The sequence below is a fragment of the Penicillium hispanicum genome, assembly GCF_028827665.1.
Source record: "Penicillium hispanicum strain IBT 35686 chromosome Unknown utg000001l_segment0_segment0, whole genome shotgun sequence".
Lineage (NCBI taxonomy): Eukaryota > Fungi > Ascomycota > Eurotiomycetes > Eurotiales > Aspergillaceae > Penicillium > Penicillium hispanicum.
The window spans coordinates 1534064-1559904 of NW_026623193.1; the positions used below are offsets into that span (position 1 = coordinate 1534064).

The 25841-nt window shown below is 53.8% G+C and overlaps 13 protein-coding genes across 13 annotated transcripts; 8 read left to right on the forward strand and 5 right to left on the reverse strand.

Moving 5' to 3' along the window:
• Positions 1–581: 581 nt before the first annotated feature.
• Positions 582–2093, forward strand: N7459_000630 (argininosuccinate lyase ARG4; the record flags this gene model as incomplete). The annotated part of the gene is made up of 3 exons (XM_056939815.1): positions 582–636; positions 701–1531; positions 1585–2093. The coding sequence occupies 3 exons, from the start codon at positions 582–584 to the stop codon at positions 2091–2093; spliced, it is 1395 nt and encodes a 464-aa protein (XP_056804095.1).
• A 258-nt stretch (positions 2094–2351) lies between these two features.
• Positions 2352–3932, reverse strand: N7459_000631 (uncharacterized protein; the record flags this gene model as incomplete). Its single annotated transcript, XM_056939816.1, has 1 exon — positions 2352–3932. The coding sequence occupies one exon, from the start codon at positions 3930–3932 to the stop codon at positions 2352–2354; it is 1581 nt and encodes a 526-aa protein (XP_056804096.1).
• An 892-nt stretch (positions 3933–4824) lies between these two features.
• N7459_000632 (uncharacterized protein) lies at positions 4825–7089 on the reverse strand (the record flags this gene model as incomplete). Its single annotated transcript, XM_056939817.1, has 6 exons — positions 4825–5044; positions 5113–6501; positions 6561–6724; positions 6785–6858; positions 6921–6975; positions 7048–7089. 6 exons carry the CDS (start codon positions 7087–7089, stop codon positions 4825–4827), a joined length of 1944 nt encoding a protein of 647 aa, XP_056804097.1.
• Positions 7090–7938: 849 nt separating this feature from the next.
• Positions 7939–9457, reverse strand: rpt1 (proteasome regulatory particle base subunit RPT1; the record flags this gene model as incomplete). Its single annotated transcript, XM_056939818.1, has 4 exons — positions 7939–8818; positions 8876–9105; positions 9164–9278; positions 9363–9457. The coding sequence occupies 4 exons, from the start codon at positions 9455–9457 to the stop codon at positions 7939–7941; spliced, it is 1320 nt and encodes a 439-aa protein (XP_056804098.1).
• A 323-nt stretch (positions 9458–9780) lies between these two features.
• On the forward strand, positions 9781–11705 carry N7459_000634 (chaperonin-containing T-complex subunit CCT4; the record flags this gene model as incomplete). Its single annotated transcript, XM_056939819.1, has 5 exons — positions 9781–9828; positions 9887–9929; positions 9981–10003; positions 10220–10792; positions 10848–11705. 5 exons carry the CDS (start codon positions 9781–9783, stop codon positions 11703–11705), a joined length of 1545 nt encoding a protein of 514 aa, XP_056804099.1.
• A 2022-nt stretch (positions 11706–13727) lies between these two features.
• agd3 (putative extracellular serine-rich protein) lies at positions 13728–14280 on the forward strand (the record flags this gene model as incomplete). Its single annotated transcript, XM_056939820.1, has 2 exons — positions 13728–14105; positions 14194–14280. The coding sequence occupies 2 exons, from the start codon at positions 13728–13730 to the stop codon at positions 14278–14280; spliced, it is 465 nt and encodes a 154-aa protein (XP_056804100.1).
• Positions 14281–14753: 473 nt separating this feature from the next.
• Positions 14754–15650, forward strand: N7459_000636 (uncharacterized protein; the record flags this gene model as incomplete). The annotated part of the gene is made up of 1 exon (XM_056939821.1): positions 14754–15650. One exon carries the CDS (start codon positions 14754–14756, stop codon positions 15648–15650), a length of 897 nt encoding a protein of 298 aa, XP_056804101.1.
• A 26-nt stretch (positions 15651–15676) lies between these two features.
• On the forward strand, positions 15677–16048 carry N7459_000637 (uncharacterized protein; the record flags this gene model as incomplete). Its single annotated transcript, XM_056939822.1, has 1 exon — positions 15677–16048. The coding sequence occupies one exon, from the start codon at positions 15677–15679 to the stop codon at positions 16046–16048; it is 372 nt and encodes a 123-aa protein (XP_056804102.1).
• Positions 16049–16817: 769 nt separating this feature from the next.
• N7459_000638 (mitochondrial 54S ribosomal protein mL54) lies at positions 16818–17615 on the forward strand (the record flags this gene model as incomplete). Its single annotated transcript, XM_056939823.1, has 2 exons — positions 16818–17301; positions 17365–17615. The coding sequence occupies 2 exons, from the start codon at positions 16818–16820 to the stop codon at positions 17613–17615; spliced, it is 735 nt and encodes a 244-aa protein (XP_056804103.1).
• Positions 17616–17969: 354 nt separating this feature from the next.
• N7459_000639 (glutathione S-transferase family protein) lies at positions 17970–18858 on the reverse strand (the record flags this gene model as incomplete). The annotated part of the gene is made up of 2 exons (XM_056939824.1): positions 17970–18727; positions 18807–18858. The coding sequence occupies 2 exons, from the start codon at positions 18856–18858 to the stop codon at positions 17970–17972; spliced, it is 810 nt and encodes a 269-aa protein (XP_056804104.1).
• A 715-nt stretch (positions 18859–19573) lies between these two features.
• On the forward strand, positions 19574–22023 carry N7459_000640 (putative phosphoinositide-specific phospholipase C; the record flags this gene model as incomplete). Its single annotated transcript, XM_056939825.1, has 4 exons — positions 19574–19984; positions 20065–20848; positions 20903–21503; positions 21858–22023. The coding sequence occupies 4 exons, from the start codon at positions 19574–19576 to the stop codon at positions 22021–22023; spliced, it is 1962 nt and encodes a 653-aa protein (XP_056804105.1).
• Positions 22024–24420: 2397 nt separating this feature from the next.
• Positions 24421–24705, reverse strand: N7459_000641 (uncharacterized protein; the record flags this gene model as incomplete). The annotated part of the gene is made up of 1 exon (XM_056939826.1): positions 24421–24705. One exon carries the CDS (start codon positions 24703–24705, stop codon positions 24421–24423), a length of 285 nt encoding a protein of 94 aa, XP_056804106.1.
• A 635-nt stretch (positions 24706–25340) lies between these two features.
• On the forward strand, positions 25341–25721 carry N7459_000642 (uncharacterized protein; the record flags this gene model as incomplete). Its single annotated transcript, XM_056939827.1, has 2 exons — positions 25341–25435; positions 25502–25721. 2 exons carry the CDS (start codon positions 25341–25343, stop codon positions 25719–25721), a joined length of 315 nt encoding a protein of 104 aa, XP_056804107.1.
• Positions 25722–25841: the final 120 nt, after the last annotated feature.

Consider the following 25841-nt stretch of genomic DNA (forward strand, 5'->3'; position numbering starts at 1 on the left):
ATATGAGTCTCTTAGAGTCACACTTGCTTGGTCTATAGGTCTACTGTAACTGTGGCTCTGGTGTGATTGTTTCATATCTAGTACCAAATGCCCGCTCTTTTCCTGTGGGGATCGTATGGGGTTTCCGTCTGATGAGAACTTTTCTATGGAATTCAGATTGAAACTTGCAAAATTTGTGGGTTTGGAGATTACGAGTTCCCTGCCGATGAGAGTGAATTCTCCTTGTAACGGAATTATTTGACGTTGGTGGTGCCCAGTTAGGCAGGATATATATACAAAGGATGTCAAAGTGAAAAGCCAGATGTCTATACTAGACACCACGCAAGAAAACAGGATGCTAGAATCATAATGGCAGTTTATCTGTAACTGAAGCCCTCCTTCCTTTTCATAAAAGGTAGTTCTGTACTTGCCACGATAGTTGAAGCCATTCGATCCCCAATCAACCCCCCAAAGCGGCTTAGCGTGCCGATCATCGGGCAAGCCACAGATAAGTCACACTCGCGACGCTCGACCTTCCCTCTCCTTTTCTCTCCCTCTCCCAATTCCCAACTCCTCATTGCACTCACCACAAAGCCGTCAAGATGAGCAATTCCAAGGGCGTCGCCGAGAACATGCTGTGGGGAGGCCGGTTCACCCGTGAGTGTGCCCTCCCAACCCCGCCAATCCATCCCGCTTCGAATGACTGACTCACGATCGACAGAGGGCCTCGATCCCCTCATGGAGCAGTACAACACTTCGCTGCCTTTTGATCGGGTTCTGTGGAAGCAGGACATTGCCGGCTCGATTGCCTTTGCGCGCGCCAACATGAAGACTGGTATCCTTACACCGCAAGAATTCGCCGAGATCGAGCGCGGTTTCCAGCAGATCGCCGAAGAGTGGCGCACCAACACCTTCGCAGTCAAGGAGAACGACGAGGACATCCACACTGCCAACGAGCGTCGTCTCGGTGAGATCATTGGCAAGGAGACTGGCGGCAAACTGCACACGGGCCGCTCGCGCAACGAGCAGGTCGCTACCGATATGCGCCTGTGGCTGCGCGACGAGCTCCGTGTGCTGGACAGCCACCTCTGCGACCTGATCAAGGTCTCCATCGCTCGTGCGGAGAAGGAAATTGACTTCATCATGCCTGGCTACACTCACCTCCAGAAGGCCCAGCCCGTCCGCTGGTCCCACTGGATGCTCTCACACGCTACCGCTTTCGCGAGCGAGCTGCAGCGTCTGCGGGAAGTGATCCGCCGCGTCAACCGTAGCCCGCTTGGCTGTGGTGCTCTCGCCGGTAACCCCTTCCAGATTGACCGCGAGGCTATGGCTAAGGAGCTCGGCTTCGATGACCTCCTGTACAACTCCATGAACACCGTCGGTGACCGTGACTTCGCCATGGAGACCATGCAGTGGGGCAGCTCGTTCATGCTCAAGATCTCCCGCTGGGCTGAGGACTTGATCATCTACAGCAGTTTGGAGTTCGGTTTCGTGCGCCTGTCGGATGCGTACTCGACCGGCTCGTCGCTGATGCCGCAGAAGAAGAACGCCGGTGCGTATCAATTGCTTCCGAACGGCTCTTTCATTGTTTCTGACTTCTTCTAGACAGCCTGGAGCTGCTCCGCGGCAAGTCCGGCCGTGCCTTTGGTCAAATGGCCGGCTTGATGTGCACCATCAAGGGTCTGCCCACCACGTACAACAAGGATCTGCAGGAGAGCATCGAGCCCCTGCTCGACCACATCAAGACCGTCAGCGACAGCATCCAGATCGCCACCGGCGTGCTGTCCACCCTGACCGCCAACCCGGCGAAGATGACCGCCGCCCTGGCGCCGGAGATGCTGGCCACCGAGATCGCCGACTACCTCGTCCGCAAGGGCGTTCCTTTCCGCGAGGGACACCACATCTCCGGCCGTGTCGTCGCGCTGGCTGAGAACACGAATGTGCCCATGGACACCCTCTCGCTCGAGCAGCTCAAGACCGTGGATGCCCGATTCGACGAGGATGTCCAGGCTTGTCTGGACTACGAGCGTGCTGTTGAGCTGAAGGATGCTATTGGCGGCACCAGCAAGCGCGCAGTCATTGAACAGACCTCCGTGCTGAAGAAGCTACTGTAGATATAGGGAGTTTCATGGGATTAAAATATTATATTATGAAGAAAATACCAGCATCGCGGTGATACTTTCGGTTAGACAAAATGACAACAGTTTCTCATAGTTCATTAACATCTCGACAATAGTATGGACTTGGAACAACAGGAGAAACAACGCAAAACAAGAGGAATGGGGGGCAGAAAAAAGAACGAAAGGAAAGGAAGGTGGTCTCGATCTCCATAACACATAGAAGAATATAATGAACAATCCGCACCAGCGGCATCACTCAACGGTTCTCAGCCTCATCCCCATCGTCCCAGAGGGCGACTTCTCATCCCTCTCGAACGAGAACCTTGCATCCCCCGACTCATAAGCAGGCGGGACATCACTACTCGGCGTGAAGGGCGCTTCTTCGAGCACAGTCAGTGCCGGCACTGCTCGCGAAACACCCGCGCCCTCCCTCTGCCGATCACCAGCCCGGTCTTTCATCTCCAGATCGCCCTGGTAAGTCATGAAGCTCATAACGTGGTTCTCGGGATCCTGCGAGCGCCGTTTCCCTTTCACGCGGTCCCGGTCCTGGTCCTCTTCATCCTTATCCTTGCCACCCGAGAAACGATCCAGATTCGCGCCCAGCACCACGCCGTCTGCGGTGACGACCTGCCGGGCCGTGTTGCGCGCCATCAGTCGCGGGCTCATGTTACCGACGCTGGTGGCGGAGCTTGGGCTGGGAATGACGCTGTTCGCGGCGGTGGACGACGAGGACGAGGAATCCCAGGATCGACCAGGCTTGTGATGTCGGGGTGGGTGGCGGTGCTGGTGGTGCAAGTTCTGGCGCCGTCTTTGCTCGAGCGGTTTGTTGATGAGTTCGCTCTGGGAGTGCGAGGCGAGCTCTGCGCGTTGTCGCCAGAACCCCGTGTCCGAGAGCTCTGGAATATACCCTGGCCTCCTTGGGACGGAGGGGAAGATCTCGCCCGAGGATGGATTCATGGGGGGTCTGTTTGGGAGATCTCTCGTAGTTGATAGGGCGGGATTCCCCGAATTCATCGTGATTAGGGTTACGGCCGACCCGGTGGGACCCGTGGAGAGATCAGGAACACTGAGGCTCGGGGCTGTGCTGGCACCCTGTCCTGTAAAATACGAGTTTGTGTTGGAGTTCTGGTTGGACCCTGTTCGGGATAAGGCCAGATTCGGTAGACTGGGGAAGGAACCTGACGAGCCGTCAATGGGTTGTTCACTGGGTCTGGTTGTATCGACTGGATGCTCACCGTGCAGACGCAGGGGCTCGCTCTCCGACGGCGACAGATCGGTCTTGGTTCTAGAGGTGACTTCTCTTCCATGAAGGTGCTGCGACGAGACAGATCGGCGGAATTTGACATTGAATGACCGTTCGCGCGGTCTGCGCCACCAGCAGAACAAGAGGACAGCAATCATGACCAGGCCTGCCACTCCTCCCACTATTCCGCCGATTATAGCTGCGTGGCTGGACGGTTTTCCTGTAGTAGCTGTTGCGGTACTCGTGGAGGTAGCAGATTGAATAGTGCTCGCTCCGCTGAGGCTAGTGATTTGAGTTGTGTCAGAAGATGTCGTCAAAGAGGTGACCGGCACTGTCCCTGAGGTTGTCGTCGCTTGTGTGGTAGTGCTGATGGTCGTCAAGGATTTAGACGAGCTTGTCGACTCCGAGGAAGTAGATGAGGTCGTAGACGTCGTCTTCGTGGTTGACTTCGTCGAGCCATCGTCGTCTGGACAGACACCGCTGGTGCAAGGATCGCTCGAGCAGCACCCTCTGAAGTCTCCTGCGCTACATACATACCACTGCTTGTTGCCAGTGCATGTATTATCAGTTCGAGGGACCAGGGAGTCCATCCTTGTGGGAATCGGTCTCGCAATACTCGTATATACCCGGAACCGATACGAGTAAGGACCAGCGCATTAGCTGCTAGACGGGCAGTTGCTCAGCTTGTCTTCAAACGAGGGAAAAGGAGAAAAAACTCTCCAGGAGCAGAGATGGACAGGACTCGACAGGATGGACTCGATGAACTCGGGTCTGCCATGGTATTGAGCCCTAGAGCAGGTGGCATTCAGTGCCGGGTGACGTCGACCGGGCAGCATCCTCAAAGACATTGCGTTCTTTGTTCATATGTGTGGCGACGATACTTGAAGCCGGTCCCATTTATAGAACGATAGAAGAACCAGGGATCGGCGTTGTAAGGCTTTCTTTGTGCACCGAAGGGGTCCAGGGAGGACATCAGCAGAGCCAGCAGGGGGAAACACATGCATGCTGCACCAAGTATGCATCTGAGCTCGATGTGAACAGACGACAAGACTCGGCGGGGATTCCAGAAGTTTGAAAGGGAGGGGGAGGGGTGCATGGGATCTCTTTGACCTCGGCGCCACAGATGGTCGTAATTGGACCTCAAAAGAATAGAGATGGGGCTGCGACTCCACCAGAAGCATAGCTACGAAGGGAGGCAGATAATTCGGCAAAAGAAAGAAGAAATTCCAGTCCATATGAGACAAACTGAGAAAAATCACTCAGTACACCAACTCTTCGCCTGTAGGATAAAAGAAAATGTGGCTATACAAGGATGGTAAATAACACAAGTCAAATAGGAAACATGCTCTTTTCATGGACTCCCCGGGCATTGCCACGCTAGTTCCACCCCAAAACCAGGTGAAACGTAGGTAGCATCTGAAACAAATCCGTGGTATTCTCTCTTCACACAACCCTAGCCCCCCAGTCCTGGCGGGGATGAGCTTAGTAGACACGCTTGAAAGGAGGCACAGGCTTGCACTCGCTCTCATCCAGCGTCTTGTCCTCAACCGAACGGTAGCTCAAATCAACCTTGCCGTGGGCCTCCTTTTGCCAGGTGAGGGTGTGTTTCATCCAGTTCTCGTCATCACGGTCGGGGAAGTCCTCACGGGCGTGGGCACCACGAGACTCCTTGCGGTTGGCAGCGGCGGTGGCGGTTTGAGTACTGCAGATCATATTGGTCAGCAATCAAGATCCTCATTCTATCAGTCAAACTGTCACGGGGATACATACGCGCAAGTGAGCAGGTTGCGGAGCTCAAGGGTCTCGACCAGGTCAGAGTTCCAGATCATGCTGCGGTCCTTGGTACCGACTTGCTCGTACCAGGTGTCGATCTCGTTCACACGGCGCACACCCTCGTCCAAGCTGTCCTGGGTACGGAAAACGCTGACATCAGTCTGCATGGCCTTCTGCATGGCATTGCGAATGTCGAAGGTCGACTTGGGGCCATCGGCGGTACGGGCGAAGTCAAGGTCCTTGATAGACTGAGCACCGGCGTCGGAAGCCAGCTCCTTGTGGGGCTTGCCGGGGGAGGCAATGTCGCGGACACGGTGGGACACGGCACGGCCGAAGACGATCAGATCGAGCAGGGAGTTGGCACCCAGACGATTGGCACCGTGAACAGACACACAGGCAGCCTCACCGCAAGCGTACAGACCAGGAACAACCTTGTCCTGACCCTTCTCATCTACGCTCAGAACCTCACCGGTGTACTTGGTGGGGATACCACCCATGTTGTAGTGAACGGTGGGCAGGACGGGGATGGGCTGCTTGGTGACATCGACACCAGCAAAGATGGAGGCAGTCTCAGAGATACCAGGCAGACGCTCGTGCAGCAGCTCAGCGGGCAGGTGGCTCAGCTGCAGGTAAATGTGGTCCTTCTCGGGACCCACACCACGGCCCTCACGGATCTCAAGGGTCATGGAACGAGACACAACGTCACGGGAAGCCAGATCCTTGGCAGTGGGAGCGTAACGCTCCATGAAACGCTCACCCTCAGAGTTGAGCAGGTAACCACCCTCACCACGAGAGCCCTCAGTGATCAGACAACCAGCACCGTAGATACCAGTAGGGTGGAACTGGACGAACTCCAGATCCTGGTTGGGGAGACCGGCACGCGCAACCATGGCCATACCGTCACCAGTGCAAGTGTGGGCGGAGGTGCAGCTGAAGTAGGCACGACCGTAACCACCGGTGGCCAGAACAGTGTGGTGGGCCTTGAAACGGTGCAGGGTACCATCCTCCTGGTTGTAGGCAATGATACCGCGGCACTCACCGTCTTCCATCAGGAGATCGAGGGCAAAGTACTCGATGAAGTAGTTGGTGTTGTGGCGCAGAGACTGGCCGTAAAGGGTGTGCAGCAGAGCGTGGCCAGTACGGTCAGCGGCGGCACAACAACGGTAAGCCTGACCACCCTTTCCGAACTCTTTGGATTGACCACCGAAGGCACGCTGGTAGATGCGGCCGTCCTCGGTACGGGAGAAGGGACAGCCGTAACCCTCGAGCTCGCGGACGGAGGCGGGAGCCTCGCGGGTCATGTAGTGAATCGCATCCTGGTCACCAAGCCAATCGGAACCCTTGACAGTATCGTACATGTGCCATCTCCAGTCATCCTCGTGCATGCTATGGTCTGGTCAGATACTGATGGAGACTGAGCCACTCCTCTGATCGGGGGCACTTACTTGCCAAGGGCAGCGTTGATACCACCCTGAGCGGCGACAGTGTGACTTCTAGTTGGGAAGAGCTTGGAAACACAGGCAGTGTTGAAACCAGCTTCGGCCAGACCGAAAGCCGCGCGCAGACCGGCACCACCAGCACCGACCACGACGGCATCGTACTCGTGATCCTGTCACCAGTCAGAATCCAATCCTCACGTATTTCCGTGTTGGCGATTAAGGCGGCTTACAATGATGGGATACTTCTCAGAAATGTAGCCATTGGCCTCCTTCGCGCGGAGTGGCTGGTTGGTCCATATCCGGGCTGGCAGAAGCAGTTAGTGATGGGGTCGTGACGCAGAGAGGAAAATCGGTCGAAATTCGTACCGGCAGGCCGGGAAGAGGAGAAGAGGCGTCTCTGATCCCTCAAGATGCGGGAAACCTGCGCTCAAAACCACCAGTCAATTCGATCCTTGCGCATCCGGGCCAAGATCGTTGCTCGTCGGCTACTGACCTTGGAGGCGGGAGCCAAGCTCCGCAGGCTCAGGGAGCTCATAATGACGGGTTCGGAGAGAAAGAACTCCGAACTACCCAACAGAAATGAAGACACCGGAGTCGGTGGGATTGCACAGAAGAGCGGAGAGGTGGAATGGGGGAACGTCTCTAGACCACGGCAACTTCGTCTCGGGACTCGGATCGCAGTTGGCAGTTTGCGCTGAGGTAAGCATTCTCCCCAGGCCCCGTGACCAATGAGCGTGTGTGTATTACGGACTTCGACCGGCCTCCCTAATACTCCCGAGGGCCTCAAGCTATCAATATATCGCACTTCCAGTCTCTATCGCGGTGATCTGAATTGGTTTATTTTATTACCCATCGACCAACGCTACCTTCCACCATTATCTCTCAAGGTCTTAACCAGCCTGGGTATAGCCATCAACGAAAGTCGCTCCTGCCCTCTGGCGGATCTCTCCGTCGCTGCTTCCTCGGCTCGTTACGCCCGACTGCACGTGACCCCGCGTGTCCCTTTTGCCGGACTTCGGGATGGAGAAGCGTTAACCCAAGTGCTCACTGTTTTGGGACAGCGATCTCCACACTTTTGCTCTAATTCCTTCCTCAGTAATCCGTGAGACCTATTCCTCTCTGCATCCTTGATGGGTGTCTGGCATGGATCAGTAGATCATCCTAGCTCACGTGGAAATACACTCAACGTTGATGCCGAGTCTGATCAAGCAGGAATCATTGCGGAATTCCCGTTATAAAACTACACCAAGGTCACTATCGACACCACGGAAGCATTGTAGATTATAGATTCGTCCACTGGAGCTGCAAGGCCCCAAAATAACAAAGAACTAGAATGATCGTACAGCCAGATGCACCACACCCATGCGAGAATCAGCCCCGATCTCTAGTTGTATTGCATGTACGTCGCCGTCGAGTTGAACTTCAGGTTGCCCTTGATCACCTTCTCCACCGAGGCCAAGAAGTCCTTCTCGGTCGCAACCTTTCGCCGGGCCCGGATAGCAAACATGCCTGCCTCTGTCGCAACACTGCGCAGCTCTGCACCAGTGGCATTGGGGCACAGACGCGAGATCAGCTCCCATCGAATGTCCCGCTCGACGGACATACTCTTGGCGTGAATGCGAAGAATGTTGGCACGGCCCTCGACATCCGGCAGAGAGAATTCGATCTTTCGATCAATACGACCAGGACGCATCAGCGCGGGATCCAGTGTCGACGGCCGGTTAGTGGCGAACATGACCTTGATGTTACCACGGGCGTCAAAACCGTCCAGCTGGGTGATCAGCTCCAACATGGTTCGCTGGACCTCATTGTCACCGCCGGCACCATCGTCGAAACGCGCACCACCGACGGCATCGATTTCGTCAAAGAAGATAATGCAAGCCTTCTTCGTACGAGCCATTTCGAAGAGCTCACGGACCATCCGGGCACCCTCACCGACATACTTCTGTACCAGCTCACTTCCGATGACACGGATGAAGGTTGCATCGGTTCGGTTGGCCACGGCACGAGCACACAACGTCTTACCAGTACCGGGAGGACCGTAGAGCAAAGCGCCTTTGGGTGGGTCGATACCCAGGTTCACGAACCGCTCTGGTGATAGCAACGGCATCTCCACAACCTCTCGTAGCTTCTCAATTTGTTCCTTGCAACCACCCACATCGCCATAGGTCACATCTGGCTTATCTTCAACGGTCATCATTGTCACGCTGGGGTCGATCTTGGGCGGCAGAGGCAACATGATCTGGTACTTATTCCGGTCGACACTGTGACGCTAGGTTAATGTCTGAATACAGATATCTTCCACAGAAAAAACAACTTACCCGACTCGCATGCCTTCCTCGATATCTGTCGGACTCACTCGCTCTCCTAGGTTGACGACAAACTTGGCGATCTGTTTCACGTTGATGACATATTTGCTCTTGTCTGAGTCCTTTTCATCCTGGATAATCTTTGTGCAACGAGCCACTTGCAGTGGCTGTTCCTCAGCCATCCGTTGTCGATCGGCGGCGACATCCCAAAGGTGTGGAGGTGCAAGACCGGTGTCGGATTCCTGGTGGGTGTAAGCTCTAAATGATCCAAGAGACCGAGACAGCTGGGTAGAAATTCACCTTCACTCCGATCTTCTCGTTGACGCTTGCTTGTTTGTCTTTGATATCCTTTTCGAGCTTCTTGAGCGCGTTGGCGTAAGGCGCAGCGCCGTAGGTCTTAAGTACTGCAATGTCACTGCCGAAGACGTCAGTCATCCGTCGCCGACTGGACGCGCAGAGCCTTGTAGATCAAAGATATCAGACTATCAAAATGACTTACTCATCTGAGAGAGGTGTGATCTTCTTCTCTGGCTCCTCATCGTCTGCGAAGTTCTTGCTGTACTTCTCCCAGTTCTGTCCCGTGGCGCTAGGCATGATGTGATGTGTTGACAGCCTAGGGCTGAGGATCTAGTGGAAACGCAAGGGCAGGAGATCCAAGACGAAGTGAAAAGCAGAAGACAGGTTGATAAATGAGAGTGCTGCAAGAAATTGAAGGGGCAAGGGTGAATGGTATAACGCGGAGGACGGATGGTGATGTTGCAGAGCTGCGGTGGCCGAGCTCAACTCACTAATCAGCGCCAAGCTTCATCACCGCCCCAGAAACTCGCAGAATTTCCTGTGTGTCCTCCACCACCGCTGATTCAACCTCCACCTCTTATTGTTTTCATTTCGGTTGCATTTGAATTATCACATTCAAAATGGCGACCGCAGTGGCCCAGGGAGCGGCTGGCAACAACTCCTTCAAGGTGCGAATTGTGAGAAGCTGTGTGTGGACCGATTTCTGATGGCGAGCAGGACAAGGAGAAGCCCATGGCCGTGCGGGCATCCAACATTCTCGCAGCTCGGGGTATGTTACCAATTCTGTGAACTATGCAAGCCATGTGCTAATTAATTCTAGCCGTTGCCGATGCTATTCGCACAGTACGCTTCCCAGAAACATAGTCAAGTACGGAGATGAGGGGCTAACTCGGCGACAGTCATTGGGACCCAGGGGTATGGATAAGATGGTAGGTACACACAATTTCTGGATTTCACCAACATACTAACGCTCGCAAAGATCCAAACAGGCAAAGGAAAGACAATTATCGTATGCTACCCTCGTTTGCTATGGACAACGCCTCCGACTGACCCCCGCAGACCAACGATGGCAATACCATGCTGAGAGATATGAGCGTGATGCACCCGGCTGCTCGCATGCTGGTCGACCTAAGTGCCGCACAGGATGTGGAGGCTGGTGATGGAACCACTTCCGTTGTTGTTATTGCTGGTAGTCTGCTTGGTGCTGCTGAGCGCTTGCTGTCCAAGGGCATCCATCCCACCGTCATCTCCGAATCATTCCAGCGCGCTGCCAATGCCGCTGTTGAGATCCTCCACAACATGTCCCGCCCCATTAATCTGACCGATCGTGCAACCCTTCTTCAAGCCGCTTCGACCTCCCTCTCGTCGAAGATTGTCTCCCAGCACTCCGGCCTGCTGGGTCCGATGGCCGTCGACTCGGTGCTGAAGGTCGTTGATCCTAAGACAGCTGAGAATGTCGACCTGCGAAACATTCGGATAGTCAAGAAGGTTGGCGGCACAATCGAGGACAGTGAGATGATCGATGGCTTGGTGTTGAACCAGCCCGTAATCAAGAGCAGCGGTGGCCCCACAAGAATTGAGAAGGCCCGGATAGGTCTCATTCAGTTCCAGCTGAGCCCGCCTAAGCCAGACGTATGTTTGCCGAATCAATTTTGAGATCTCGAATCACAGCTGACACCCTCTTTAGATGGAGAACCAAATTGTGGTGAACGACTACCGCCAGATGGACAAGATCCTGAAGGAGGAGCGTCAGTATCTGCTTAACATGGTCAAGAAGATCCAAAAGACCAAGTGTAATGTGCTTCTGATCCAGAAGTCTATCCTCCGCGACGCTGTCAACGAGCTGTCTCTGCACTTCCTTTCCCGCCTGAAGATCCTGGCAATCAAGGATATCGAACGTGATGAGGTTGAGTTCCTATGCAAGAGTCTTGGCTGCAAACCTGTTGCCAATGTCGACTCTTTCACTGAGGATAAGCTTGGTACTGCGGACCTCGTCGAGGAGGTCCAGGCTTCTGGTGCCCGTTATGTCAAGATCACCGGCATCAAGGCGCCCACCACTACCCCCACCAACCAGACCGTGTCCATCGTCGCCCGTGGTGCCAACAGCCTCATTCTGGATGAGGCCGAGCGTTCTCTGCACGATGCTCTCTGCGTTATTCGCTGCCTCGTCAAGAAGCGCGCTCTGATTGCTGGTGGCGGAGCCCCAGAAGTGGAGGTGGCTCACACTCTCGCTATGCGTGCCCGTGAGCTCACTGGTACTGAGTCCATCTGCTGGAAGGCGTTCGCCGATGCCATGGAGGTCATTCCCACCACTTTGGCCGAAAACGCCGGTCTGAACTCGATCAAGGTCGTCACCGACCTGCGTCACCGCCATGCCCAGGGCCAGCATAACGCTGGTGTCAGCATCCGCAGCGGCGGCGTCAAGGACGACATCACGGAGGAGAACATCCTGCAGCCTCTGCTCGTGAGCACTAGCGCCATTGAGCTGGCTGCGGAGACCGTGAAGATGATCATGAGAATTGATGACATTGCTCTGTCGCGGTAGATAGTTTTCATGGCTGCTACTCAGATATGTATGATGACACGCGACGTGATCGCGACGAGTAATTACCAAAAAAAATCCAGTTTTCACATAGAGCTTCTCGAGACCTGTATACCTTTAATCCCTTCCAATCCTCCATTTCCCAACAGATTCTCTACCCAGGTAGCGTTGTCGCGTTCTTCAAAAGTTCCTTAGTCCCTTCTGACAACAGGGCCCCGGGGCGCTTGCTGCCTAGATGACTCAGCAGCTGCCAGGTGCCCAGGCTCCACAGCCAGCGTAATGACTCTCTTCTCACCACACCAGAATGCCACGTCGCTGTCACACTAAATCTCGGCAGGGCTGCATCCAGTGTAAGGAGAGACGGGTCAAGGTTGGTATACTCTCATGGCTAGGAAACCTTATGGTCTGGGGAGGCACCTTACATCTAGATCCCGCCTCTAACCTGAGATTGATAGTGCGACGAGCAACGGCCGTCATGCAGTCTCTGCAAAAAGCGCGAGCTGGAGTGCACCTATGTGGTACCGCAGCCAAGGAGGAAACCAGCTCCAGCCCTTCTAAAAGACAGCCCTGAGAGCAGCCAATCTAATACATCCAGCTCCAATGGAGTCTTCCGGCTCTCTCGGTTGCAGGAGATGCGATTATACCACCATGCTTTCACAGATGCACTCCCCTCACTCGGAAAGGACGAGGTAGACCGGCAATTCTGGCAAGCGATCGTCCCCAAAATCGCAACGACTCATGATTATGTGATGGACGGCTTATTGGCAGTCGCCGCTCTCCATCTCGCCTTTAAAGATACCGAGAAACTGGATTCTATGTCCTGGCTCGAGGTCGCGCTCACTTATCAAAGCTCGGCCATTAGCGGGCTGCGGCAGAGTTTGGCTACTGCGCCCCAAGATATCGAAGCGACCTTCCTCTGCTCCGGCTTTATACTGATTAGTGTGTCCGCATACTCGGGCATCTGTCCGGATGCAGATCTTGATCCGCTAAAAGAGATAATGACTGTTCGATCATTGCTTGGTGGCACTGCATTCCTTTGGTTGCAGATATACCATTCCGAGAAAAAGACAAGCATCGACTACTGGGTACACCGCACAAATGAAATGGACCCAACCGTAATGAGAAAAGAGTATGACGCTCGCCCCAAATGTTGACCTCATTCAAGCTTGTTTCCTAACTCGGCCTTGTTCCAGTGAGGATCCTAAGTTAGTTGCATTGCATGCGTGAGTGACCCAGATCATCTCATAATATTATTGAGCGGCTCGATCTGACTCCGCCCAGGTCGATTTTGGAGAAACTGAAAGAAGTGGGGACTTTCATCGACCAAACTCAGGATTCGAACCAAGAAGCCTATAAAAGCAACTATGACTCACTCTGGCAAACTATTAATACCTGGCCGAATGGTAAGGGGAGCATGTCGTGGTCTCTTCGGACCAGCGATTCATTCATTAATCTGGCCAGAGACGGCCATTGGATACCCCGTATCCTCCTCTTATTCCATGGCCTTGGGCTGCATCTTTCTTCAAGAAAGTGGTTCGCTCGGGAAGTTGGAAGGCGGTTCGTCTATGGTCTGTTGGCGCCAGCTGAAGGGTCTATCCCCTCGGAATGGGTCGATTTAGTGAACTGGATTAGAAAGGCTGTGAAGACCTAATGTAAATATAATAAATAATAATGCTCCACTCCACCTTTGGAAGTGACACTCGACTCTTGAAACGATCATATGGTTGCGTGCTTTACAAGCACCTTCCGATTTGAACGTAGAGATGCGAGTTTTAATTGTCTAGATAATTGTCATATAGATCATTGTCATACCTAGGTAGACACCAAAGAGTACAGCAGAGTGAAATAGATATAGCGCTGTCTTCAAAAGCAGAGCATACACAGCATTCAATGAATATGGGCAACACAAGGACATCAAAAGAAAACAAGTTATTACGTGCAGCTTGTCCCACGGTTTGGGGCGCCTATAAACAATAAGCTTCTAGCCACTCTACTCGCACTGCCCTTCTCAACTCCGAGAATGCGATGTGGCCTTACTGGACGGTGACCTCCACCGATGGCTTTGCTGGTATGCAGGTCAACCCTCGCTGGGCCACGCATATATACTACAATTGCGACACTACGGACTGCACCACCCAGGAGTGGATTAATACCTCTGCGGGCAGTGGGAACTTTGCCGACCTGCTAGCAGCTGAAATGGCCGATACCATGCGCCACTTTTTCGGTCTCTACCACGACCCCTACATGTTCCACCAGGCCAATCTGCGCAACGCCGACACTAACCCTATCACTATCAACGGGGGTTCAGGGCAGTACTCTATATTCCAGGCTTGGGTCGAGACCCAGGTCCAGGAGTTTGTACGTCTAGCCGACTGGCCCCTGATCACTCTCAAGCACGCTGATGTAAGTGTCCCCCTTTATCGTTGTTTACTGCTCTCCAACGCTGACTGACGTGGGTCTCGTTCCTCAAATGCGATAGGAAATATCTTAGATGAGACGCCGAGAGGGCCCTGGAAATCGATCACGGCCATTCGCCCGAGCTGAGGCCCTGGCATACCGCCACGGCGGAGGCGCTTAGGGCATTCGGCCCTTGAACATGGACGTTGCAAGGCTCACTGTCCACGGGGATCCTGCTCTACCACTCTTTGGCCTGTTGCGCCAAGTTCCTCTCCATTCGCCTTCCTGTTGGTGCCCTTTGCCTTTTCCAGTGGCTTATGCGTTTTACACTCTGCTCCTCTTGTCCATTTTTGCCGGTGGTAGGACGTCGCTGATTCCTCATCTGCCAAACACGAAAGCCGATCACGAATAGACACAAGATTTTCGAGGCCACGACACACAAGGGGGATTTCGCTGTGTATAAATCGTGCATGGTGGTCTCCTGGCAGTTCCGGGCCAATCTCAGTCATTGTCTCAATTAGCATATAAATTCTTTGTCTTGTTTTAGCCGTTGCCTTTCTCTGTTGTGGCAGAGAGCCTGGCTTGGTACCATTGGCATATATTCGGAGGCCTTCGCCGGAAATCTCTTTCCCCTTGGTCCCATCTTGCCTCATGATGGACAGTCGCTCTCGGTCAGACGCGCGCACTCCCGCGGAGAGTGACTCTCCAATCTCAACTGGCGCCTCGGAAACAGAGCCGTCAGTCCTGTTTGATAATTTGGATGAGCTGCTGCGCAGGCTCCCTGCGGAAAGCCCATACATCCTTGTCACAGGAGGCTTGGGCTTTATTGGAAGCCACACCACGCTGGAGCTCCTCAAAGCCAATTATAACGTGATCGTGATCGACAATCTCAGCAACGCTTTTGAGGGCGTTCTCGACCACATAAGGTTTCTGGCACACATGTTCCACAAGCAAAATGGCACTCAAATGCCATCACTGCACCTACATGCCTATGATTACCGCGACACCACCGCTCTTCGGCCATTGCTGGAAGAGCATCAGATCCCAACGAGGTGGGGTGCGCCCAAGTCCAAGATCGCCGGTGTGATCCATTTCGCAGCATTCAAAGCTGTCGAGGAGAGTATCCGGCAACCGTTGAAGTACTATGCAAACAACGTTAGTGGCCTGGTCGACTTCGCCACAACACTCGGGGACTTCGGCATCAAGACATTCATCTTCTCATCATCTGCCACCGTATATGGCACCCTTGCATCATCGAATTTGCCTTTGAAAGAGGAGAAGAGGAGCTCTGTGTGCACAAAGAGGAAGTATACACCGATCACTCTGGGTCTGAACACATTGTCCAGCATGGGTGCTTTGGAATTACCAACCCATACGGGCGCACGAAATGGATCTGTGAGGCCATCCTTGCAGACCTTGCCGCTTCAGATTCCGAGTGGACCACTGTTGCACTGCGATACTTCAATCCTGTTGGCTGTGATTCTTCTGGTCTTTTGGGAGAGGACCCGAGACAGGCACCCACAAATCTCCTGCCAGTGGTCATCAGGGTGATGACAGGGCAATATCCAGAGCTTCAGATGTTCGGAACCGACTGGGAGACTGAATATGGCACTGCCATCCGCGACTTCATCCACGTCACCGACCTGGCTCGTGGCCATATCGCTGCGCTCAGCACTGGGAATGAAGGCAGGCTGAGCGAGAACTTTCGCACGTTCAATTTGGGCACCGGGTCTGGCCATTCAGTGCTGGATGTGGTAGGTACCATGGAAGCTGTGAGTTCCAAAGCAATTCCAAAGAAGGCTGCAGAACGACGTGCGGGCGATGTGGGATCCTGCATTGCTGTCGTTGACCGGTCTCAGCAAGAGCTCCAGTGGAAGACTGAGAAGACTTTAAAGCATGTCTGTGAGGATATATGCAACTTCTTGAATGTCAGTCGTTTGTCTTCTTAGTGTGAAGCTCCTGAGCTTTTATCAACCATATTGCCTTGATTGATTCTTTGTATGATGCCCCTGTTGTTAATATCCCCACTGCATAACAGGTGGCGTTCAGAATCCTGTTTCTCTTGAATGAATGTTGTGTGTATTTTTTGGTTTTTGGTTTGGCATTTTGACTAGAGACGCATGGCTAGCGAGCAATCCTCTGCCAATTTCTGTTGACTAGTCTTTTCCTGGAGGAGGCTGTTCATGTACATATTGCATGAGCATGACAAAAAGCCTCGACGGTGAAGCCAAACACTGTTCAGCTTGAATGCAGACGAGCCCTCATGGGCTACTTGGTTGCCCGACAATTGAAGAGAAACAGGCCCAGTCTGTTTTGATAGTTGAGGAAGGGATGTTGGCGGGCGGTCTTTGCTACAACAAGGCTGGTCACGTGACCCACAGCACGGCATTGATTTGCGATTAAACTCAAGAAATCAAGGAAATTTCTGTTTCTCTAAAAATGAAAATAAAGAATTTTAATTGCCTCGATGACTTTACCTTTCAGCCTATACAACTTGGGACACCAGGATCACTTGAGATCTACTGGATGTGATTTTCATAGAAATTCACCACGTGACTCCTCCGGCTTGGCATCGAATCCGCGCCGCAGTTTTCTGCCTCCGCGCAGACTGTATCTTCAATCTCCTACAGAGCCAGGCCTTTCACAGTTTCTGAAGCCGGCTTTTGGACTATGTACTGAGGCCTCATTCATTTACCCAACTTTACCTCTCACGCCACCATGATTTGCAGAAGCTGCCGGTTCACCATACTCCGGCTACACCAGCAACAGGCCGTGACATGGTCCGCATCAGCAGCTGTACGCCAAATGCCTCTAGTACGCAGTCAATTCCGTCCTTACAGCGACAATGCCCCCAATCCATCTGTGGTGGCCCCTCCCCCTCCTCCAACTCCGCGCCAGCCCTCGACCGGAGATTCCACGACCCCGTCCGCCATCTCCTCCGCGACTCCTGGCATTTCCCAGCCTTTCACTACCCCCGAGGGTGTCCACACTGATGTGCAATCTGCTGCGCCTTCCAAACCTGCTGTTGAGCGTCCTCTAAGCAGCTGTCCAGTCGGTACCAAGATGAGCGGCCTGAATTATTTCAAGAACAAGCCAGATGTATTCGCCAAGGAGGACGAGGAATACCCAGACTGGCTCTGGGATATGTTGGGAGATGCTAGCAAGCAGTCAAAGAACGAGAAGGGTGGCGTCGATATGAGCAGTATGCTGACCTCGACCTTGATTGAGATCAGTGCGAAGGGCTAACTTTATCTCTTTTTCACAGCCTTGAACAAGAAGCAACGGAAGCGCTACGAGAAGAAACTGGCCGCTCGCGCCAGCACCCTTCCACCAAAGATTCCTGCCCACCATCACGCCCACGATATCACGCCCGCCTCCTACAACCGCGATGCAGCCCCCGGTGACGCCATAGCCGATGCCACCGACGGTCTTGGGAAGCGCGGAGAGGTCATCAAGAGCGCAAGAGAGGCTCGGCGGAAATCTATTAAGGAGTCTAACTTCCTGCGCGGCCTGTAACCCTATCGTGCCATGCATTGGTTTATTAGACGTCCACCAATGGCCCTGCGATTGCATTTCGAATTTGGCTTGCGACTGGGCACTTTGGCTCAAGCGTGCACGAACACACCCGTCCCTGCTCTGGATATCCGACGAGAAGAAACGCCCGCACTGGGCCTCCGGCATGTATTACTACCTTGATTGTTTTCTCAATTGTGCTATATACATATTCAATGGAACTTGGTCTACATAATCATCAGTCTCTCTACACCGCGGTATCGGTGCGAAGTTTTGGTTGATATCCCCAGTTGAACTGATCATGCGACCTAGACAACAGCTATGGCCGAACTGCTTGGGCCTACTAACGCGCGCAATTCAAGCCGTCGGCTGCGGAACCGGCCACTCCTTGTCTTCACCCTGACCACTCACCCAGGCCGAACACGCCTCCCACAAAGCCTTAAACTCCCCGTTGCCCAACGCGAGGAACTTCTCAAAGTACTCCGGGTCCATGCGCTCGAGGAAGGCGAAATGGCACGATAGCACGAGATCCGCATAGCTGGGCGTCTCGCCCTCGAGGAACGGCCCCTTCTTCCCCTCACGCCCCTCAAGCATCTTCAACAATGTCTTCGACTCGGTCTCGACCAACGTCCACAACGACGCAAGCTCCTCGGGGTCCGTCGGGCGCACCTCCGACAGCGGCTTACCGAAGACCGCCGATCGGGTCCGCTCAAAGTACTCTTTGCCCCGCGGATCGAGACACTCGGCCACGCGGGGGATCACCGCCACCCGGAAAAATGGGCCCATCAGTGAGGCGATCTTGTTGACGGCCAGGTAGAGCGCAAAACTGGCGTCGCCGGAGGGGAAGAGCGGGGGCGATGGGTAGAGCTTGTCCAGGTGTGTCACGATGGGCAGCGAGTCCATCATGGCACCGTCAGGGTTATCCGTGATGGAAGACTTGTGCACGATGGCAGGGAGCGTGTACGGCGTTCCTACGGCGTTGGGCGGGACCCCGAAGCCCTTAATGAGAGGTGCGATGTCTGGGTAGGAGATCCAGCTTTGCGTGTAAGGGATGCCCTTGAAGTTGAGCACGCTTCGGACCTTGAGCGTGTTCGGGGACCATGACTTGGACGCGCCTATGCTTGGGTTAGCGGTGCTAGTCCTCCGGGAGAGTGATTATGCGCTTGTGCGACGCCTCCCACGAAAAAGACGGACCTGGGAGGGTGGAGATGATGTCAAAGAAGTGAACCGGCTCGACGTCGGTCATCGTGGATTTCTATGTGGCGTACAAAGAGTAGATTGACGGATGAAGGTTTTGTGAGTGTCCTGGAAATTAGGGGCAGTCAAGGTTTCTGGGAGCTGCGACGAGGGGCGTCTTGGGTGATTTATAATAAACCCCGCGTCAAGCGGCGGGATGCCGGGTTTGCAAAGACTGCATTGAGGCTGAGCCCGTGGTGCGGGCAGATGGCAGTTCGAGCTAGGCATTGGTTTACTCTGGAGCTTATCGTCCCGCATTTGCAACGGGCCCTGTCAATACTCGTCCGCGGTTGAGAGAATGTCTAAATCGATGCCCAGTCATCCAATTCCTGTATAGACACCAACCCCCCCAAACCGCGCATCTCTGCAGGACAGGATGTGTTCCACCCAGCGCCATTTGACGCCCGCCGAGCCAAGAGGTGAAGGTGGAAAGGTGGATGGAGCCACGTCGGAGTGGAGAGTCGATCATGGCAGCACGTGTCAGCTTGTATCCACGCAGATCAGATCGGCTGTTCATCTTCTCTTCTCTCCTGCTCAGAATCTGAGGACAAGAACGACATCGAGATATCCAGGTTTCATTCCCCAGTTTCGGACACCGAGAGATCTGCCAATTAGCGCACGTCGTCGCACAGCTCGCCTGCAGCCCGTCAATAAACCCCCCACGCCACACCGTATTCTTATCTCCACCGCCACTTCTGATAGGAGGCCTGTGAAAACCCTACGGGATGGACAAGGTCGAAAGCAAGGTCGGAGACCTCGTGGAGCGAGCGCGGCATATGTCACTGCGCCAGTCGAACGAGACATATCAGTTCGAATCGTTCCATGCGACCATTGACGCCCATCTCAAGAAGATATACGAGTCCATCTCTGCATCGCCGGAAACTAAAGAAGACCAGGGCTTTCTCAAGAGTATTCAGCATGACTCGTGTTCCGATATCGAGCTAATTGCAAACCCCCTCGCCTCGCTGGATGCTTTTCGGGCATACATGAAGGATCCCGCGTCGTGCGCTCAGGCACCGCCTCGGGAATTGGATCTCTCGGCGCCCATCTCGGATTATTTTGTGTCGTCGAGTCACAATACTTATTTGACGGGAAATCAGCTGTATAGTGATGCCGCTGCGAGTGCATATACCACTGTGAGTCCAGGCTCTTCGTTCGATATGATATACCACCCGAACATGCGGCTGTCTGGGAAGATGCTAAGAGGTTTTGTCAGGTCCTTTTGAAGGGCTGCCGCTCAGTGGAAATCGACGTCTGGGATGGCCTACCAGAAAGCCCCCAGTCCAGCGATGGCGAGGCCAGCAGTGACAGCAGCAGCACCACCGGTGACGAGCAAGGTGAAAGCTTGGGCGCCAAGATCAAAGCGAAACTCAGGTCCAGAACCGATGCCAAAGAAAAGCCCAAACAGTCCAACTCCGCGTCGGGCCTCTCGCGCCATGTCTCAACGAGGCTGAGCGATGCACTGCATCACAGATCCATCAAGGCTCCCGAAACGACTGGCAGTGAAAAGACGACTCCAAGCCAGCCACCAGCCCGGGTGGAACCTCGAGTTTTGCATGGCCACACGTTGACCAAAGGGACAACGTTCCGCGAGATTTGCTATGCTATTCGCGACAGTGCATTCGTCGCCAGCGATCTGCCGGTCATAATTAGCTTTGAAGTGCATGCGTGCTTGGAGCAGCAGCAGATGATGGTTGATATCATCAAGGAAGTTTGGGATGGACTCTTAGTGAAAGTGCCCTCTGATGTCGATGCTGATAAGCTGCCGACCCTGGCCGAATTGAAAAGAAAGATCTTGATCAAAACCAAGTCGACCCCTTTACCAAATACCGACGAGAAACCAGAAGAGCCAGAAACTCCAGAGCCGGCAACGGAAGTCGACGAGCAGCCGGTTGACGGTCAACCACAAAAGCCTGCGAAGCCATCAAAGGTCCTTGATGCTTTGGCAAAGCTAGCGGTCTATACCCGAGCATACCACTTCAGCCATTTTGACCAGCCGGGTATGTCAATGGGTCAATTTTCGCGGGATCGACGGTATACTGACCCTCCAACAGAGGCTAAAGTCCCGGTACATGTCTTCTCACTGTCTGAAAAGGCAGCTCGCGAAGCTCACACTAACTATCGTGACGCATTATTCAAGCACAACCGCTCATCTCTCATGCGAATCTACCCCTTCGCATTCCGAGTCACATCATCAAACCTTGATCCATCGTTCTACTGGCGAAGAGGCGCACAGCTGGTGGCCCTCAACTGGCAGAACCTGGACAAGGGCATGATGCTCAATCAGGGCATGTTTTCCGGCACCCAAGGCTGGGAGCTCAAGCCTTCAGGGTACCGAAGCTCTGAACCGGCCTCGGACATCATTGTCCGTGATAAGATAGATCTAACGCTGGAGGTATTTGCAGCCCAGGACTTATCTCTACCCGTAGGCAACCACAGTGAGAAGTGGTTCCGCCCCTACGTTAACTGCCAGTTGCACGTCGAGGAGCCGGAGAGCCCGGCCGCCACTGGCCGCGATGATGCAAGCTCTGATTCAGAAAAGAGCAGCTATCGTCGTTACACAAAGAGCTCGTCAGGTAGGAATCCGGATTTTGGGGGGCAGAAATTGTTCTTCCCCACAGTAACCGGGGTCATAGAAGAGCTGAGCTTTGTCCGGTCAGTACATCTGATTCGTTCCCGTCGTGCTTTTTCTACTTCTGTTTACTTGCGTTGTCGTGCTCCCCCTCTCCACACGCCCGCTTGCTGCAGGTCGCCTTGCTTGCATTTGTATATGACAACGCCCATGCGGGACTCCCCTTGCGCTGCTCTGCCCGTCAGACGAGTCATGTGCGAGTCTCATGGTTGAGCGCGTGCAGTCTCTAGCTTCTTCAAGGCTGCCTCTTCAGGCTGAGGATGCATTCTTGGCTTGGAAATCCGCCCTGTTGCAGCAGCGCCGTTCAACTTCCCCGCATCCGTTGCCATCGTGGCCTCATATCCCATGCGCCAAGCTAACACCCTTTCTGTTTTCAGGTTCAAGATCAAAGATGACGAGATCGGCCGTGATTCCTTGGCTGCATGGGCATGCATTCGGCTTGACCGACTGCGCGAAGGGTATCGCCTTGTCCATCTTCGCGATCCGGCGGGGGAGAACACCGGGGGTGCCCTATTGGTTCGGATCACGAAACAGGTTTCTTGAGACAGCCTGTATAGCATGTCCAAGTGATAGATCAATTATCTGGAAATTCCAACGAGGTGATACAAGTCTCAGATATTGGGCTCTGGATGTAGCAGTCAGGTGCCCATGCTCCGAGGAAGCCGCAATGGCTCGTATGTCATCGCACTTTCGGTATTTGAGCATTGGCCCGCTGGCAGAATGCGTGACGCGATGCTATGCAGACCTGTGAATGTTTCTTATCTTTTCTTTTCCTCGTGGCTGAGCTGATATAGAAGTGATCGGTGGGAGGGGTACTCGATCTCATATTGCAAGTTCCCTTTCGGAGATCAGATGTATAGGGGGTTAGGGCGATAGATTTCCGTTGAAGCAAGGAGGCACTCAGCCAGAGAAATCATGTGGTACTGTGCCACGCTCCCCGGCGGAGATCAGTGGCCAGCTGCAGATGAGGCTGCATGGCATCACGGCCACACAGATGATTTGCAAGGCAAACACGAAGAGCCAAGGGGCGTCTTCGGGAAGGCAGCCTGACGGCATGCAATAATCACGTACCGCAACTCATGGTCCGGTATTTGTGTGCGCTATGCACGGCCAAGTCCTGCCTCAGCTCGAGAATGGTTCAGGGCGGGTTGTCCGTCGAGTCAGTTAAGCGGGCATTGGAGACCCTGCCACAACGGGAGAGGAAAATTTGTACGCTTCTTAAAAGATGGTGTCGACCTTGGTGGATCTGGTAGACCTGGTTAGCGGGAAACATGGGCAAAGTCAAAACGTGGGAGACTCGACACCTGATGCGTAAATGGGCATCATACACCACGAAGACGCGCTCGGCCCCATTGCATATAAGCAAACAAGAAAGTTATCCTGCATGATGCGTGCCATCAAGCCCCCGCGACCTTTCGTCTGCCATACTCTATGCGGAGTATGCAGCGAGCTCTGGCGCAGCTTGTCACTCCCGTGGATCCACATCATATACTGCGTCGTGAAAAGTAGCGGTACAGCAGTCACGCAGGGCGTGTGGAACCCACGGACGGTCAGTGAGGAAAGAGAGACAAGATAGGTGCTGCCCCCCGTCGTGCTGCCCATCGAGATTTTTGCGCCTGCCGTCTGGCATGCATCAGGGGGGCTGGGTCAGTCAGGATGAATCTTGCCCTGCCAAGCCGTATGCATCAGATTGATCAACATGGTCAGTGGAGCCGAGCGACAGAGGTGATCGGTAAATCCTCCGATTATTGCAAAAATGGTAAGGTTGGAGCCAGCAGTGCGCAAATCTGAGAGGCCGTCGCCTCTCGCAGGACGCCCCATTATTCTCTCGAACAAAGCAGCACCGTACCTGTCGAGTAGACCGAGTAAGTCGAGGATAGATCGAAGATTGAATCGCATACAGACGTGCCATCGTAACAATCGGTGCCAGCGCGCAGTTTCAGCCCGCCATCGACGTCAGCCCAATCCAGGCCTCAGCAGAGATGATCACGATCACTGCGCCTCTGTAGATCATGTTGAGGGCGTCTGCTCCCTCTGCGGAGGAGGGGTTCGCGCATGGCGCAACCGCAACCGCAACTGCAGCTGCGACTGGAGTGACAGCTGTAGAAAGTGGCATGCATGGGCAGCCACCATTGGAGGGAAACAAGAGGGGGGAGTCAAATCACAACTTGAACAAAGGGTCGATTGGCCAATAATCGGCAGCTATCAAAGCGCTGCGGGCAGTCGAGAGTGATTGGAGTTCCTGCCAGAAAGTCGACTGGCAAATCACCGATGCGCCAAAGCGGGCCGAGGTCGACCGAGCGCCGACGATCTGCCCGCGTAGCGACGATACGTCAATTTTCACCTGCGCATCTCCGTCCCCATTGCCTTCTTTGCTTCCCCCCCTTTTTCGGCTGCCGGCATGGACTCGGTGTCATGATCCAATTACTCCCTCGTCCTCGCAGCGGACGAGTCTTTTTTGCTTTTCTTTCTTTGCTTGTGTCGCGGTGCCAGTGGAAGAATCACGATAAGCGGCGTTGTCCAGCTGTAAAGCAAACAATCGCCACGAACTCCCTCCAATCCGGAGTGCTCGGGAGGATGCCATCATGCATGCGGTGATTGGCTTGTTCCGAGCGACCCAGTGGCTCGTCATCCAGCAGAACTGCAGTGCGCTGTGACTGGCTGATTGACGACAGGGAGAAGCTTGCCCCATCGCGCAGCGAACAGCAATGGGGACTTCCGAAGCTCCATCGTCGATAGCTGAAAGGAGTTTGACCTGCGCAAACGGACTAGCCGATAAGATTTTTCGATCGCAGGGACTGCGAACTAGTCTAGGGTCCTGAAGGCTCTTCCCCTCTCTTGTCGTCGCGCCGTGCAAGCCTTATAAGGGCTGCCTTCCGGCCTGAGGATGGGCATCCGCGCCTCGTCTCAAGGAAACAAAGAACGATCACCGATCACCGATCACCAAGGGGTCTTGCCTTGGCCTAAACTCAACCTGCCAGAGAACTTTAGTCCCTCGTCATCTCTTCCGTTTCCTAATTCCTCCACTCGCTGAATCATGGAGTCCTCGCCATGTGGCCCGCCGGTGTGCTCGAGCTCCTCCGCCTTCAACAAGGTTCGTCCATCAAACTGAATCCCATTACTCGGCACTTTGGTCTGTCGAAGTTGTTCTGACGTCGATCCTGTGTAGATGCCCGGTGTGCGGTGTCCCAACTGTGCCTCCAAGGGCAAAGAGGTCTGGGTCATCCCAGGCAAAAGCTGTCATGTCTGCCACACCCCGTGCGCATGACACCCCAACAGTGTCCTCGTGCAGGCAGACAGGAAGAGCAGCAACCTTGCTCCTGCATCCAGCCGCTCATTTGACGGAGTTTCTGCGGCGTATGTGCGCTTCTCGGGCATATTCATTGGTCATTTCTCTAGGGGAGTCCTCTTGTACACGCATGGAGGCTTTCGCGAGGAACCGAGCAGCACAGCGAATGGAATAGTTGGCATCATGGCTTGGGGCACCGGTCTTTCGCCTTTTTTTTCACTTGATAACTTTTTCATGTGTTTCAACGAGATACGATTCATTCGGAGTTTGCATACATCGGTTGCTACCAATCTTCATCTGGGCTGTTGTCTTCTTCTTCGCCCAGAGCCTCTTCCCAACGGGCCTCTAGACTCGATGCAGTATCTCATCGGCCCATCATTCGTTCTAGAAGCATTCATCGTACTTTTGTTCATAGCTGTCATGCATGTATACAAACCGCCATGTGACTGGTTGGTCTGACGTCATTCCTCCATACGCAGCAAGCGCATTCATAAGCCAGCCGGTATTGGTGGAGATGTCCAAGCATTTTATTGTTTCTCAGCACTTTTGCTGGCTTATATCTTCCTACATCATGTCAGAAAAGTATCCGATCGGTACCGCCTCCGACAGTGAGCGTCTCGTGCGAGACTGGGGTTTCCGGCACGTCTTCACCTGGGCTGATGGGAGGTATGTCACATCTGAAGACCAGGCGAGTTCTCCTAAACTTCGATGATGAGGCCTGACCGTATGTAGCAACGCATACTATGCTCCCCATACACATGGTGGGCTCACAACGCACTTGATCCGCCGCGGGACCATGACCATCACATACCCGAACGACAATGCCAGTTTACACAACGGGGATATTAAGAAGGAAACCTTTGGCGTCGGATCTCGGGTGGATGTGCCAGCAGGCAAGCTTCATGAGGTTTGGATCGGAGATGAAGGGTGTGAATATGTGATTGGGGAATAGAGGTGTGACTTAGTATGTTCCTAGTGATAAATATTAAAACACCCATCTATGATGCCTAGTCATCTAATGATAGCGAATTCTATTTCTCTTGAGGTATTGGAGTATCGCTACTCGAAAAGA